The sequence below is a fragment of the Lissotriton helveticus genome, chromosome 8, assembly GCF_964261635.1.
Source record: "Lissotriton helveticus chromosome 8, aLisHel1.1, whole genome shotgun sequence".
NCBI classification, from domain to species: domain Eukaryota; kingdom Metazoa; phylum Chordata; class Amphibia; order Caudata; family Salamandridae; genus Lissotriton; species Lissotriton helveticus.
The window spans coordinates 1,309,813,434-1,309,831,055 of NC_136069.1; the positions used below are offsets into that span (position 1 = coordinate 1,309,813,434).

A 17,622-nucleotide genomic window follows, 5' to 3' on the forward strand; every position below is an offset into this window, starting at 1 on the left:
CAAAATTTGAAATTTCCCAAATGAGATCTACTCCCACATCGATAACAAGATAATCCTTGCGCATCATTTCTAGGCTTGTTGGAACTGGAGAACGAAGGAACTTGAGAACGATTCGGATTTGATGTTCTTCGTTCCGAAGTTCTGATTGCTGCTTTAGTGGTGATGGCATTGATCTCAGAAGATTCTGTCGGAGTTGCTACAGGTGATGCAGGAGTACTCATTTCTTTTAAACAAAATTGGGAATGTTCAACAGACTAGGCCAGAGTTAAAGCAGTTTCTAAATCAGGGTCACCAGACGATAAGAGTTTTTCACGCACTTTCCTATCATGAGTGCGTTCAATAAGCTGATCCCTAATAATTTCATCTCTAAATTCTCTATAGTTGCAATTGACTGCCAGGATCCTCAAGGCTGCAACGAAATCATCGATGGACTCTCCGGGTAACTGTGCACGTTGCAAAAACTTGTGACGCTCCAATACAGTGTTCCGTTTGGGACTAAATCTTTTGTCCAATGTCTTGACGAGAGAAGCATACTCGTCTAATACTTGCGCATCGCCGTCATCACTTGAAATGGATATTCTTACTTCTTCGAGTGGTAAGGTTTCCAGAATGGACCTTCCTTCAGGTCCCAAATTATATACTAATAGCGCCTTCTTCTTTTTTGATGTGAAGGTATCACCATCGATGGCTTCAATGTAAGCGTCAAATGTGGCTTTCCATTGTTTCCAGGGCATGGGAGGAGGACCTGGAGACTGCAAAAAGGGAGGTGGCGAGGCTACCTTTTCCATTTGTGTGGGGAGCTGCTGCCTCAAAATCAAACAATTTCTTTATATAGCTAAATTCTACAAATTTCTTAGGGTATTTAATGGTTAATGTGTAAAAGTTTTCCCTTGTTAAGTGCTGAAGAATTGTTTTCCCTTGTTAATTGCTGAAGAATGACATCATAATGCAGGCTGCAATGCAGGCGTGTTAAAATCCGCTTTGAGTTGTTGTGGCAATGTGTATCATAGAAGGTATCTAGGGCCCAGCTTAGATGACGCGCGTCACAATGCGCTCTGGGTTGCCGTGGCAGCGCGCGTCATGGAGAAGAATGTTGATGCGTCAAAGAGACTCGCGCTTAATGTTCAGAAGCAGCGCTCGCGCTTAATGTTTGAAACAGCGGTAATGCGCTTCAAGCTTAATTAACACCAATTGAAAAGTGACAGCACACGAAAGTCAACAAACTCACGTCCCAATAGTTATGCCATATCGATGTCGTTCCGTTTTGAAGTCCTTCACTCCTAGTAGTGAGTTTCCACTTCTACTTGACGTCACGGTTGCCTCGTCTTCCAAATTGAGTTACAGGCAACTCTTGAGAGAGGTGAAGTACTGGACCATCGTCGCCAGTGAAAGGAAGATGCAGCAAAGATGTTGTAAAAGCACAGTCCTTTATTACGGTCCAGTCAACAGCTCTCCCGGCAGCAACTGCCGTCCGGGAGTTCCACGCATCACAACACAGGAAACTCCACGAGCGTCATTGTGCTCGTGGAGAAGCCTGTGTCCTTAAAGAAACAGTGCATCACAGAAACAGTACATCCCCACAAGTATATGGTGCTGGAAGTCTGTCATTACAAACTCCACAGTCCTATTATGGCTTTACTGAAAACTGGGAAGTTTGGTATCAAACTTCGCAGCACATTAAACTCACACTGATGCCAGTGTGGGATTTAAAGGGAAATGCACACAGAGGGCATCTTAGAGATGCCCCCTGAAAAACGACCTAACACTAGTGTCCAGGCTGAGTGGCTGCTCACCAGCTGCCACCACCAGACATGTTTCTGGACCCCTGGGTCGAGAGCCTACTGCTCTCGGGGGTCTGAAGTAATGCACATCCTGAGAGGAGGTGCCAAGCTTCTCCCCCCAGGATGGGCAGGGTCAACAAAGGGGATGCTTCAAAGGCTTGGCGCCTTTGTGAGCTTCCCCAGGCCTTTTGCTGCTTCCAGCAACTGGCCCCCACTTGTTCTGATGCCAACTTTCGGCGGGAAAACCAAGTGAGGACTGGAAATGTGTCCACCTTTGCCAACCCCCACCCCTCTGGTGGGGGAGGCGAGGTAAAGCACAACTCTCAGTCCCCGCCATGTTGCAGATGGGGGACCCAGCCAATCAGAGTGGCACAATAGGGGGTGCACCCACCCCAAAGAAGGGACCCATTGGTCCGAGCCTTTACTTACCTTTAACATTGCTAAATCTAGTATTAAGGGGCACCCCTGAACCTTGCCTCTTCAGATATGAACCGACTCAGAAGAAAAGAAGAAGAAGGACCGAAGAAGCAGTGCCATAGCTAAGAAGAGGAGCACAACCACTGACTTGGCCCCAGCCCTACTGGCCTGTCCCCACCTCAAACCTGCAGATGCGAATTCCCAGTGTGTTCTGCAGCCAGCAACTTCAAGAACCCCAAGGACCTACCCTGCCTTCCACAGAAAACACTGTCTTCTCTGAGCACTGGATTTGCACACCCACATACTCTGGCTATGGCCAAATCCACAAGTCTGCACCACTCTGAACCTGACACCAGAGTTTGAGTGGCCCAACACCACAAGGAGGTCTCCCCAGCGATCCTGACCTGAGATCTGGTGATCTCTGACCTGCCTCAAATCTCCAAGCGAAGCCTGCAGCCTCTTTCTGAAGGATCCTCCCGACCGCGACTGGAGCTGGTAAGAAAATCGAATGCGTACAGACACTCCTGCACCCGAAGTCCCACAGCCTTGGGTGGCCCAACCGATGGTGTCCCAGCATCCCCTTGCATCACAACTTACCTCTTCAACTGGTGGTCACCTCCAGAAGATCCTCGTCCCCGAGCCTGCAGTCTTTGGCGAAACCGGAGCATCCCCATTGAAACCAAAAGGGCACCCGAGGTCAAAACAGCACCCTGTACCCAGCCGCACCTGCGGGTGTTCTTTGTGTGCTAACTCGGATCCCCCTTTGCTCTGAGCCTAACACCAGGAGCTCTGATTCCACAACCCTGTGGCCTGCTCGTTAGCAGCCACCAACCGGAGTCCCCCATTCCCATTTAATAACATTGGGCCTCAGCACTTTGCACCCCCCCGCCCTAGTGCCCCTGAGGGTGCATTGAGAGTGCATCCATGACCCTCTAGGAACCCTTGTTCTAACCCAGGAAACTCAACACCAATAACCAAGTACTTACCTGTTAGCCGATAACCTAATTTCTCTCCGTATGAATACATTGACTGTTTTCCCTTGAAAAATGTTTCGAGTGTGGAGTTGACTTGTATGGAAACCTGAAAAACTAAAACTTTTACTTACCTATTCTCTAGGAAATGTCCCAGTTTTATATCTAGGCATATCACACTGAGTAGAAAAAGTAACTTAAAAAGTAATCTGAAAAGTAACTGCAGAGAATCTGAAAAGTAATTTTGACATTTTACTTACCTGTAATTCAATCAATTGCATTTGAACTTGCATTCAATTTTAAAACACTGCATAAGATTCAGAAAAGCATTTATTTCACTTACCTGTGCCAGGCTTGGCTTGGTTCTAGAAATAAAATAACTTATTAATATTTTTATACAAACCAAAATTGGTCTGAGATCAGTCTTTGAGTGGCTTACCAAAATAAAAAAAATTAAAAAAATTGAAAAACTAAAACAATGGAGTCACTTTTATAGAGGACAAATGCATATTTTCGGTAAATTAAGTTTAGTATCTAGGCCGTATGTTATCAAGTGAAGGAGTCAAACCCAAGCCTAGTATTGTAGAAGGGATTATCAAAGCACCTCATCTTACAGACAAATACAAATTATGTCCTTTCATTGAGTTATGTTAGTTTTGTCTAGACTCATCGAAAACGTTTAAAATCTCAGATTGTTACAAAAAAAAAGTTAAAAATAAAATTAAAAAAGCTGAGTTTGTATGGACTTCTACATGCCAGTATAACTTTGAACTTATAAGCAATGTATTATAAAGCACCTGCATTACAAGCTTATGTTGAAGGTCGTGAGACAATAGTTGCTAGTGCCTATGGCAAGGATGCGGTGCTATCACAAGTAGGGGGTGGAAAAGAATTTGCAGTTGGCTTTGCATCTAGAAGAATGATAAATGCAGAAACAAGAAACTCAGTGATAGAAAAATTAATGTTAGCCTGTGTGGTGTATAGAAAAATTCAAATATTTCTTGTGGGGAAGAAAAATTTGCTTAAGATAAAGGAAACTACTATAAGACTAGCAAGGTTAGCAACAAAACTGTTGGAATTTCAATTCACCGTAATTCACATTGCTGGAGGGAAAGATGTGAAAGGAGATTTTTGTCAATGATGCCAGTTGTTGAGGAGTCAGATGAAAAGGATGTGATGGATGAAGTTGAGGAATGCATTACAGCTAGTGTTTAAGATTGCGATATTTGTAATGACACGGACACATGGCGAAGTGCACTCAAAAGAGACAGAATTTTGAGCGAAGTTATGAAAATCGTGACAACTGGTTGGCCAAAAGAAAATTGTTAGATTGTTCTCTACAACCATATTGCAAGACAGCAGATGAATGGTCTATAGAGAATAATTTATTAACTAGGGAAGACAAATTAATTCCTCCGGACTGTTTCAGACGAAGAATTTTAGAAACCGCACATGCAGGACATTTGGGTGTGACAACCACCAAATGCTGAATAAGGTATGATTTTTGACGGCCGGGATTAGATCATGAAGTAGAGTCACTTGTAAAAGAGTGCGTGCAATGATTTTACGGTGATTTATTTTAAAAACTGTTTGGAAATGTCTACAACTTCCACAGCAACAGTGGATTTTGTGTTATTGATTAGCATTAATTTGGGTCATTTAGTAGACAAAAATGAGGTGAGTGTATAAGAAGTAGGAGAATATAATTTTTAGGGATGAGGAAATGATTATAACTGATTGCTGTGCTTTGTATTATAGCCCCTGCTGTAGAATGAAATTCCGGTGCCGAGCCCGAGGGTGGAGCTTCAGACTCTGTATGCCAGTGTGCGCCATGGCATTTAGGCAGTGATGGACAGTGAGCCGTTTTTTCGGACACACTAGATTTTTTGGCTTTGGATCAAGGGCAGTTGCACTCACGGTCCTACGTTTCTGGATATACTCAAGGATGACTGGGTTTTGTTCGGTCTTCGACTCGGATTCAGAATCTTGGATGGAGAAAGATTCTTCTTGGGCTGCTGCTGATTCCTCCTCCTGTTGAGCAAAGATGGGTGTGTTGTCTGCTTGTCTGTGCAGCATTTCTTGGTGCGCATGTCGGTCCAGAAGGGTCTTTTTTACACCTGTATGACCTACGTCCTCACAGGTGTCTACCCAATGGTCGGGTGAGAGGCATAGATTGCAAACCGAATGTTGGTCTGTGTGAGGGTATTTGGAATGGCAATTCGGACAGAAATGGAATGCGTTCCATCAGAAGCTCATCTTCAGATAAGATCTGTCAAATTTGAATGGGGTGTGGCACGTAGGCCGTTGAGGGGTACTGAAAAACCTGGCGCACACATTGTCATTTTGCTCGGAACTTAAGAGTAACTATGCGATCAAGACAATACCGTTGAGTTAGGGGCATCAACTGGTGGACCGAAGGGAGCACAAAAGGATCTCGAATCGGAGCACGAGAGAGTACATCCGAACCAGTCTGCGTTAAGAAACAATCTAACAATGGAGTCGATGTTCATGCGCAGTATCACCTAAAGGAGGAGTCCCACAGCATAGTGACTCGAAAAACGTCTTCGAACAAAAAACAACTTGCAATCATCCGAGCCCAAAACTAGATGGCGGACTTGTGCAAAGCTCGTGTAACTACACCAACACATGCCTCGTACTCGAAGGTTTATCACTTCTGCATGAAGTTCACCTGATCACCAACGTTATAACAAGCAACATGTTGCGTCTATATGGCATTTGCAGACATATGAGCTCCACAATTGTTTGGGGTCTGTAGAGGGGCTTTTTGACAAGGAGTGCCGCATCAAAAACTTAGGAAGTGTTCTTTACACTTTTATTAAAGTCAGGGAATCTGTAAGCTTCCTGTTAATCCTCCAGGGCCATTATCACTGCTTAGCTTTGAAAATAAGATCTATTATCATTGCTAAATCTTGAGAATAAGATCTCAGCTAAATTGATTACTAACAGATTACTTGCCATAATGCCGTAATTGGTTCTGCCTAATCTAGACAGACTCTTGCCTGGCAGATCCATCACCAATAATTTGCATAGGTTGATGGTGGTAAAGCACCAGATTTTGCTGCAACTCTGTATGACAGTATCTGCTTTGGATGCAGAAAAGGCGTTTGATTCTATTGAATGCTCATTCCTCTGCCAAATGTGAGGCGTATGGGCACTGGTGAAAATTAGCTGTCACGTATCTCGCTCTTCTAAATAGCAGTATTGGTCCAGTTCAAACAAATGATATTGTCTAGATGCAATTAAACACAAAAGAGGAACCAAGGAAGATTCTCCGCTAGCCACTCCTTTTTGTGCCCTTTGAAAGAACCTTTAATTTGTCTTATATGCTAAAAACACTAAGGCAACAGTATTTTCTTCTCATCATATGAGGTAGCCGTGAACACAATGTGAAAACACTCATAGATGATAATGTGTCGCCTGGAAAATACCCAGGATTGTATATAAACTGGTCGTAATATGAAATCTCGCCACAGACATCAGTTGTAACTGAGGTGGGATCTAAACTTTGTTTTCAATTGTGATTTGGTTATTATTTAGGTATGACTATTAGTAGGAACCCTCAGATTTCTTTAGTCACATAAAAAAGTAGCAGTTGAACAATTTAATAGATAGAATAAAATGTTCCTTCTCATTGTCTGGTAGGATCTTATTATTTAAAATGGGTGTTCTTCTCCAGTTTCTTTACCTATTTTTATATATGTATTCATATGCTACTTCCTAAGACCTTCTTCAGCAACTCGCAATCTTTGTTAACAAAATGTATCTGAGCTAGTGTGCAAGCCCGTTTTGCGGTCTGCATGATGATGGACTTTAAACAGTATTATCTTTCTGCACAGGCTCACTGCTCCTCGTATTCACATGCACTGAGTTAAGAGTCACTCATGGCTACACTAAGTTATAGTTTGCCTACTTATCATATGTGGAGTCCAGTGGCATAATGGAGTCCAGTGGCATAATGGAGCCCAAGGTAATATATTCTGGCTGTTGCCAAATGGATAGGTTGCCTGCTGGGGGATAGCTAGCTCCTACTATCCTATCTTATCTTTGAAAGACATAGCTATACTGCATATAACCTCTAAACATCTTTTCAAATACACGTTAGTTTTATCTGAGCTAAGAGAACCTTAAGTTACCTTTAATAAAGTGTTTTTCAGTGACTTTTGACGTAACCAACTCCATCCCATTGAAAGCCGCTGCGCAGGGTCTTAGATGATCAAGATGAATCATAGATGCAGGACTTTTGCTACAAACTTTTGGTGCGCCAGCCCCTATCTCAACCCAACCACTTGTGAAATTTGTTCCTGTTTTGCCTTTTATCCTTCCCAAGAAGTAGAGTGTAGATGGAGAAGGACAAGCTTCATTCTCAATGAGAAATCCTACAGGTACATGCAGATTTCTGATACCAATGTGGGTTACCCACAAAAGGCTGGTTTTCCCCAGACTAATCTACCAATGCAAAAACTTTGCAGCAGTAGCTTGCGGCCTAATTACAGCATCCTCGATCGAACTTCTGGCAGGACAGGAGAGCAAATTCTGATAGCATACAGTAAAAGGCCTACTATCAACAGGCTTTTTCTGTATTGTATTGCTTCTTTCAGTGTTTTCCGTCTTTGGAGGAACCACTTAAAGAATTGTAATCCTTGATTTACCCAAAGCTATTACCACTTCATGCTGCTACTGTTATTTCCATTTGACTTCTAACGTGTGCACCTACTTTCAGATGGCGTACAATTATATGCTACAGAACAGTCATGTATTAAGCATTTTGGGACATCTTGTACTGTGTATCCAGAAACACCACACATTTAAAATAATTTTCATAAGCTTTAGGCTAGCCCGTTCAAAGGGCTATGGCCTACTTTTAACCTATCTTGCACACATACACAGCCGATACCTTTTAAATTAGATATACCCCTAGAAGAAAGCCCTTGATGTACACTGTGTACTTGGTATGCACACTGTTTACACAGAAACTATACATTATAGTAAACCGAGCTGGCATGAAACACACTTGGTACTTGCGTGAGTGACATAGACGTCTGCCAATGCCATATATAAGGTGTCAGTGGGCATGTTTGTCCAGATTTTTGTTGTTTATGGTGTCGGGGTGAGCACAGCTATCCACACACTTGATGGGGCTCACTTTCCAATGTGAGGTGGTAATCCATTCTGCACTAAACATAGCACACACTGAATGAGCTGTGCATAATTCATTTGTCAAAATACTTTAAGTTGTGGTGCTTTGGTGAAATTCAGAGAAAATCAAATACACTGAAATATGAGATCTATGGCTATCTTGTATATGGAAATGAAAAGACTTACCAATTCTAGTTTCATAATGTGTACACAATCTCTGAGGATGTGCGTAGGGGCCCCTAATAACTTTGTAAAAGCTATTAACGTGTTTGCCTTAAATGGTGGCCCAGCAACCTAAAAAACATAATATTGTTACTTTTGCAAAGGAAAGTTTAATGCTACTTCACATTCAAAATAAGTACACTACACTATTACATACCCTTGTTTCAAAGAATTTCTCCAAAACTTGCAACTCCTCCGGCTTCCACTGCCCTGCATTTTCAGGTGTAACTTTTAGCTGCAACGTCTGATTCGTGTTAGGGTTAAGAGCAACTCTGCATTTCAGCACATCAGTCTTGAACATTATAACACCCGGTTCATTGGAATTGATCAGCTGTAACTATGAAGATAAAGAATGTTTGTTGGCAATAGTTGATGACAAGATCTTTATTTGACTGCAATGCTAAGAAGTAAACCACAAAACAGAGCGATCATGTATAAATGCAAAAGACAGGGCAAGCATTTTCATTTGCAAACTATGTTCTCTTTGAAGCATTGTAAAAAAAAAAAGAAACATATTGGTTAACTGTAACAAAATTTCTCCACAGGCACTTCCTTATCAGATTCACAAGCTTAGACAATTTCTTAGTGGCAGGCAGTCAGTTCGTTAAAGCACATTCCTCTAGTCATTACACGTCGGAATCTTTAAGATTATTGAGGTTTGCTGACAGTAGATTCTCAGAAAAACCTTGCATCAGCTGCCTCAGTTGAGTTAAAGTGGTATAATAAAACTTATGACAACACAAATTAGAAAACTGAGACGGTGGACTTGTTTAATGTGACTCTTAAGATGCCTGTAATGGAGATACCCTCGTCTAGGGCAGTACCTTTTTTTTTGGCTTTTGCCGACAGCTGTGGGATTTGTCGGCTTCTTCGTTTGACATACTGAACAAGTTACTTACCTTTGGTAACGCCTGATCTGGTAGAGAGACTATATAGCCGCAGAATTATCCCCAGGCGTCAAACTGGATGCGGAAATATTTTGTAAGCAGTACACGGCACGCCAGTAGATTGTGTCGTTCAGCTCTGCGTTGCATCATTTGCATCTGAAATGACATGCACGTGTCTATATAGGGGCCACCCTAGCCTGTTGAAGTCAATTTCTTTTTGTGACTTTCCATGCCAGAGCGCAGATCCACGAGGAACACTTACCACTGGAGTGGAAAACAAGGGCCCTGCACGGGAAACAGCTTGGTCCCTAGAATTCCATTCGCAGAGCAGTTGGGTAAGTAATACGTGACTAGATAAGAGTCTCTAACAGATAAGGCATTACCGAAGGTAGGTAACTAGTTCATCTGATAGAGACTTTTAGCTGCAGATTCCTTACCTTAGAATAGATTTTTTTTCTTCTTTTTAAAACACTTTTCTTAGGAGTTTGTTTATAGCACAAACTCAACCCGAAGATATCTGGTATCAGGACGCTTTACATGAACACCAGTTTCGTTACAGATGGACACATTCATTTTTTTGTTAGGCAGCAGGGAGATTAAGTGATTTGCCCAGAATCACAGGATGTTGAGCGTCCCTGCTGAGACTCGAACCTAGTTCCCCAGCTTCGAGGTCGACCGCTCTAGCCGTAAGGCTACATCCTCTCCCCAAGCATCCAAGCAATACCTCTCGGAGATGAGTCTGCAAACTGATTCACACTAGAAAATCCTGCAGGATTGAACAAGCAAAGTGCCCGTCCTAACAGACCTGACTACCCAGGCAGTAGTGCTTCATGAATGTGTGCAGAGAAGCTCATGTTGTTGCCAGGCAGAAATGTAGGACCAAAACTAAGCATGCAAACACACTGGTCGCAGCCTTAGCTCTGGTGAAATGAGCACACAGACCCTCATGGGGTTGCTTCTGGGCAAGAGAGTAGCAGATCTTAATGCACAGCATGATCCACTGGGAGATTGTCTGTTTCTGCACAACCTTTCCTTTCTTTGCTACGATATACCCCACAAAGAGTTGTTTGTCCACCCGGAAAACTTTAGTGCGGTCAAGGTAGGACAACAACGCTCTTTTTGAATCCAGTCGGTGAAGTTGCTCCTCTTCTGTAGAAGGATGTGGCATAGCGTAAAAAGTAGGCAGGGTGATGGACTGACCAACATGAAGAAAGAAAGCTCTAGTGCGAATAACCAGCTATTCTGGGTAGATGTTCAGGTATGGCGGCTTGGATGATAAAGCCTGAAGCTCACTGACCATAGGGGCAGATGTTATTACCACCAGAAAGGCTGTCTTGATGGTAAGGAGCCTGAGAAGACATTTGTACAAGGGTTCAAAGGGAGGGTACATCAGAAACGTTAGGACTAGATTAAGGTCCCACTGAGGCATGATGAAGGGTGAAGGAGGAAACGTGTTGTAAACCTTTCAAGAACCTATGTGCAATATGGGATTTGAAGAGGGATGTTTGATTAGACAACCACAGAAAAGAGCTGATGTTAGAAAGATAGCCCTTTAAAGTGCAAAGAGCAGAACACTGCTGGCAACGGCAAGGATAAAAAGAAGGACCAGAGAAAGGGAAGCAGCTAAAGGGTCAACTTGTTTTTTCCACACTCCATGCCACAAACCTGCCCCAATGGCAGGCGTAAACAGTCTTCTTTTTTTTTTAAATGTCTGTTTATTGTTTTCAAGGTACATAACATTAATACAATCACACATTTTAATGCAATCTCAATTGGTTCCATGGACACCATGCGTACATCACATACATCTGCTCTTACAGAACAACTGTTGTCAATCTTCATTATGGGTGTATCATATTTATACATGTGCAGGGGTATCAGAGTGCAGTCTTCACAGTTCCTCTTACACATTATCATAGGCACATCCTCGCAACATATTACTACTTCGTCGGTATCCATCCAAAAGTAACACAATCCTCAAATATATTCCCCGGCCATTGCACTTCTGAGCGCCCACCTTTTCATAAATTTCAAGCTTTCATCCTACTTCATTCTAGGCAGGAACACTGTCAAACCCATCCCCAACCTGTCATATTATGGCATGTTCAGTTTGTTCCCTTCTGTGAGATATTAGATAGCATGTCAATGGGGCCCAAATATCATTGGGTCTGGATAATACAGGTAACAGTTCCGCATAAGTAGCAAGCTGCTCCTGGCATTTTATGAAGTCCTCCAACCATTCCTTGAACTTGGGCACCCGCCCCCTACCCCATCTGCAGGCCACCCTTCTTTTAGCCATTAGATGCGCCATAGCGACAAATCTACGATGTTCCGCTCTGATGGGCTTAACAAACCCCAGTACAGCCATCAAGGAATCCGGCGTCACAGGGGAATCTAACATCGCCTGTAGTGCAGCAAAGACCTGGTTCCAGCAATCATTTATGGTCGGGCATTCCCAGGCCAAGTGAAGGAAATCAGCTCCCTCAGTTTGGCATCTATCAGTTGCTCTGAGCTGATATCTGTACATCTTAGCCGGTGTATAGTAGAGCCTGTGCAAAAACGTATAATGTATGATCCGGAGCCTGCTACTTGCTGAGACTCGCTCTGTCTGTAGACAGCAGAACTCTCATTGGTCGTCCGTCAGGGCTGTACCCAACTCCTCCCCCCATCGCTTCCTTGACAGTGTGTCAGTAAACTCCTTCTGTGTGTGTACTGATGTATAAATCTGAGATACTAGTTTCTTGAGTGTGATCTTGTCCAGCATGAGTTGAAGGGGGGCTAATACCTGCGGCTCGTCCGGGAATTCCTGTGTAATTGACCGTATCCCGTGCCGTGATCTGATATACAAGAAAGTGTCAAGAGGCGTTTTCTGCGTCTCTGGGAACATATGTTCAATGGAACGAAATTTCTGCTCATGGTACAAATCCCCCCACGTAGTGATGTTTGTCTTGAGCTTAAAGTCATGAAATATTGCTTCCTGTAGCAGACGCATGCTAGGATGGTAAGTCAGGGGGAGCAGCGGTGAATACAACATGGGTGCCCCTAGCGTACAGCCCAGGCGCTGCCATGTTTTAATCGTCCACGAAAGTGAGGTCGGCTGTTGGTCACCTGCACCCACCGGTAGGAATAATGCTCCATCCAAAGGAACAGGATGCGCCAGCCAATGTTCTGCCGCAACGTGCGGCATATATTTCGGCTGTTTAATCCAGTACCATGCAAAATGGGCCTGTGCTGCGGTGAAATAGAGCTCAAAGTCCGGTATACCAAACCCACCTTTAGAGTATGGCCGTGTCAACACTTCCCACTGCAATCTCGGCTGTTTATCCCCCCCCCCCCCCCCCCCCCCGCCCCCCCAGACTAGCCTTATTAGCGCAGTCTTTAGTGTCTTAAAAAATGGGTTCCTGGGTGGTAGGGTATATTTAAAAAAAGGTACAAAATCTGTGGGAGTATCACCATGTTGATCAATGACGCTCGGCCAGCCATGGACAAAGGTAAAGCCACCCATCTTGAGATGCACTCCACCACTCGGGTCATGGTTGTCCCGTAGTTCATACGCGAAAGTTCTCCCCTGTCCTTAGTAACAATGCCCAGGTATTTTAAGTCTTCCGCACACCACTCTAGGGTATATTCCAACAAAAATCTCTCTGTAGCATCAGTGAGCGGGAAAATGCTTGATTTCTTCCAATTGATCTGGACCCCAGAGAGTCTCCCAAAGATTATGAATTCAAGCAGTATCGGGTTTAGATTGTTTTGCGTATCACGAACATATAGGGTAATGTCGTCCGCATAAAGAGACACGAGTATTTGACGTTGAAAGCATTGTAGGGCCTTATCACGATGGCATTGTCACAACTTAGCCGCCAGTGGCTCAACTGCAATAGCAAATAATAGAGGGGACAGCAGGCATCCCTGCCTAGTCCCCCTCGTTATGTCAAATGTCCGAGATACGTGGCCATTAATCAAAACCCTTGCTACCGGCATGGTATACAGTAGTTTAATCCATGATAAAAACAGAGGTGGAAACCCCATCCTTCACATAACTGCAAAGATATAGCTCCATTCCACAGAATCGAATGTCTTCGTGTCATCTAACAAAATCGCTGCCATGGAGAGATCCGGGGAAATAGTATTAATAATGGCAAAGAGCGTTCTTAAATTGTGGGACGTGGATCTCCCGGGCACAAAGCCCGACTGGTCTGGCAAAATCAGGTTTTCCATCAAAAGGCTCAACGCGTCGCAATTAGTTTAGCCAGAATCTTCGCATCGCAATTAAGGAGCGATAACGGCCTATATGAGTCGCAAAGTTCTGGGGTCTTACCTGGCTTCACCAAGGACAGTATGAGGGCTTCCCTCATAGTGGGAGGGAGATGACCCACTTCCAGCGCATCCACGTATACTTCCCTAAGCACCGGGGCCATAATATCAATGTATGTTTTATAGAATTCGATCGGAATTCCATCTGTGCCTGTGGCTTTGCCGGATTGCATACTCATTATGGCATCTCTCACCTTGTCCAACTCAAATGGTGCACATAAAAACGCTCTCTGCCCAACGCAACGTCTCCCAGAAAGCTATCCAAATCAATCTCACCCAGCTCTGTAGTGGTATAGAAGGCGTAAACAGTCTTGGTAGAGGGATGCCAGGCTGACAAGGTATTGCAGAATAAGGTTGGAAGGTTGAAAGCGGTCAACTGTTGCCGCTCAATCTCCATGCATTAAGGCGAAGCGTTGACCGATTTGGGTGGTGGACCCTCCCCTGCTGCTGCAACAGGAGACACTTCCTAAATGGCAACCTGATCAGCGTACCAATGGCCATGCTCAACAGCTTGGGATACCAAACCCTCTGAGCCTAGTCCAGAGCCACAGGTTTGACTTGGACTGGTAGTCCCTGATCTTCTTGAGAACTCTGGGCAGGTGTGGTATGGGCAGAATTTGTACAGGAGGCCCGAGCTCCACCCAAGACGCAAAGCATATCCAAGCGAAAGCCACCTTGGAAACTCTTTTTTGCCCTAAGTAGGATGGGTAGGCCCAGGCGTGGGTCCCTTCCTCGCTGTGCCACTGGATTCAAGCAAGCCTGAGGGGTAATACCCCAAAACTGGTCCCAGAATGCTTGTTTCCGGTGCAGGGAGGACCGGTCTAGGAGGTTCGGGCTGGACTGTTCCCATGAGGGGCAAGGTCAAGAATGATTTGCATTTGGCTGGGGTGGCATGGTGAGCAAAAGAACAATGGATTCAACCCAGATCTCTAGACTGAGGGTAAATGTTTGATTTGTACAGCATTCCGTCCATCATTTGTTTGCACAGCATTGGAAACTCCAGCGTGCAAAACTGCTGACATTACACGCTCACTTAGTGGCGAACAGATCTAACCTAGGTTCTCTCCATTGCTGAAAGAAACCTTGCACCACCTCTGGATGGAGACGCCATTCGTGGTCAGCTAGGCATCTTTGGCTGCGTTTTGTCTGACCAGAGACGCAGGGCCTCTTGACAAAGAGTCCACAACCCCACAGGACCCTGTTTGTTGCAGTACCACATGGCAATGGTGTTGTACGTGTACACCTGTACCAGCCTTCCATTGATGGAAGATAAAAAAAGTTTTAATGTGAGCCGAACCGCCTGGAGCTCCAGTAGTTTGATATAGAGTACGGATTCCGCCAGAGACCTCTGATCTCCACCTCTCACAGATGGCAACTACATCCCAGGTGTGACACATCTGTTACTACTGTCAGCTCTGGTTGAGGAAGGGAGAGGCGTGCGTCGCTGACCCAATCGCAGTTTGTTATCCACCAATGCAGATCTTTTGCAGTCCCCTCCCAGATCTGGACCATGATGATGCGCCCAGTGGAACGTCAGGTCCCACTGTAGAGCCCACATATACTAGCAGGCATTTGTTACAAGCAGGATGCACGAGGCCGTGGGTCCTAGAAGTCTCAGAGCTAGTCTCACCCAATTCAAGGATAGAGGCTGAAAAATTGGTATCATTGTCTAAATATCCTGGACTCCCCATCCTGAAGGACAGGACTGAAACTGCACTGTGTCCAGAACAGCTCTGCTAAAAGGGAGTGTGAGAGGTAGTCAGGTGTGACTTCAGCACATTGATAGTGAACCCCAGTGAATGATGGTCCGCCTTTGGCTGCAGGTGGGAGATGACAGCCTGGGGCGAGCCCGCCTCAACAGCCAGTCATTGAATAAGGGGAAGACTAGCACCCCTGATATCCGCAGATGAGCTGAGACCACCTTGGTGAACACCCGATGGGCACAGGTGAGGCAAAAGAGAGCACAGCAAATTGAAAGTGCTCGTGGCCCACCGTGAACCTCATGAATGTGGGGGGGCGTGGCTTGGCTGCCGAGCGGAATGGCTGCCTGAAAGCGCAGCTCCGCTGATCGAGTGTATTAATCCGGCATAAATCCGCTTTCCACCGACTCTGGGGCTCGGGTCCCGGCCCCCTTCCACGAGCGGAGCAACCCTCCATCGCTTCAAAAAGGATTGACAAGAATCCGCTCAGCGCATTGGTGTGAGACACCTCCCGGACCTTCTGCCGTTGAGAGGCCTGCTGCGGTGTGTGGCGCCGGACCCTTGCGCTCGCACTGGCGGGCCGGAAGTGACTGCGTGCCCGGCGCTGCGTCGCCAGATCGGTCGACTGAGGGAACGGACTGCGCCCGCTGGCTAGCGGACGCCTGGTACAGGCGTCTGGCGGAGTGGACGGCTGCGCCCACCCTCTGCCCCAGACCCAGGTGCGACGGCGCTTGAAGGAAAAGAGGCGCTGAGCCGCGATGCACGCTATAAGCCGCGAGATCGTTCAGCGGGAAGAGGCACAGACGTGCAACCGCCGGTAAGGAGCTGGTGGGGCGCCTGATAAGCTAACTGCCCGAGACTGCGATTTCTGGGTGAAATGGAACTTTGAACTGCTGGGCACTAATGAATCCCCTCCATTGACTGACATTGGCGAAAAACGCCGTTTGAGGGTGGACCGCCATTTTGTCCCGGAGTTTGAGCCTTGGCACTGCAGGGGTCGGTGAAGGCGCCAAAAGCGAGCTAGTGCCTCTAATTTGAGTGCTTGCGGGAGACTATTGCGCTGCACAGCCATATGGCCTAAGACACAGTGGAATTATACAGGCAGTCTGCGGACCTTTACCTACAGTGAGGGCACCGGACTTGATGTGCCACTGACCGCCACGCCTACTGGTTGGTGTCGCCGACTCGGGGACCAGAACACATTGCTGTAGACTGGCGCCTACACGTCCTGCGCTGAAGTTGCACGTGGGCGCCGAGGTGCACCCCATAATCCAGGTTGACTGATATCAGTGGAAGTCAGGCGCTCCTGGACGGCGATAGCAGGGCGTGACGAGGCTGGTCGTCACCATGGGCAAACCGGACACACGACAGCCCAAAATTATGTTCGACAAGACGTCCAAGAAACCGCCGAGCAAGGAAGCGCCGGATCAGGAAACATCGGGTGCAAGCCAACCTGTGCTATCGGCGGATGACATTAAGGCAATGTTTCAAGAACTAAAGTCAAGTCTGCAAGGCATAGATGGTAAGATGGACGCATTGGCTGCACGTATGGACGGCATGACGAGGAGAATGGATAAGCAGGACGGAGTGATCGGGGTCCTGGAAACACGTGTGACGGACACGGAGGAATGCCAATCGGAACTGGACAAGAAACTGAGGGGAATGGACAAAGTGCTCTCCCTGATCCAAATGAAGAATGAGGATTTGGAAGCGAGGTCCAGAAGACACAACGTTCGCATCACGGGAGTGGCAGAATCGATGGACATTGCGAATATGGAACGCTATGTTGAACAGATGATGAAAGACCTTTTTGGAGAGAGTCTCTCCCCAATGTTTCTGGTGGAAAGGGCACACCGCAGGCTGGGTCCAGTGCCCAAGCCTGGAGCTCCACCTAGGACAATCCTTGCACGCGTGTTGAATTATAGAGATAGGGACTCGATCCTGCGACTGGCACGCAACATGGCGGATTTACAATACAAAGGAAATCGTATTGCTATGTAGCCTGATTTCACGCTCCAAGTCCAATCTGCACGGCGGGAATTTTTGCCCGCTAAGAAGGTGTTCCAACAAACAGGCACGAAATACTCCTTGATTTACCCGGCGAAACTGAGGGTGCAGGGCCCGGGTAAACCCACATTCTTCACGGATGCCAAGGCGGCGTTGAAGTTCGCCA

General features: G+C 45.8%; 1 protein-coding gene across 2 annotated transcripts in view; it reads right to left on the bottom strand.

The window, feature by feature from the left end:
* Positions 1–17,622, bottom strand: part of MED14 (mediator complex subunit 14) — a 941,548-nt gene that overhangs the window by 48,003 nt on the left and 875,923 nt on the right. For both annotated transcript variants that reach the window (XM_078658290.1, XM_078658289.1), the window contains 2 exons: positions 8,706–8,885; positions 8,513–8,620 (listed from right to left, as the gene is read on the bottom strand). In XM_078658290.1, the coding sequence (XP_078514416.1) occupies positions 8,513–8,620; positions 8,706–8,885 (288 nt within the window). The remainder of the gene's footprint in view (positions 1–8,512; positions 8,621–8,705; positions 8,886–17,622) is intronic.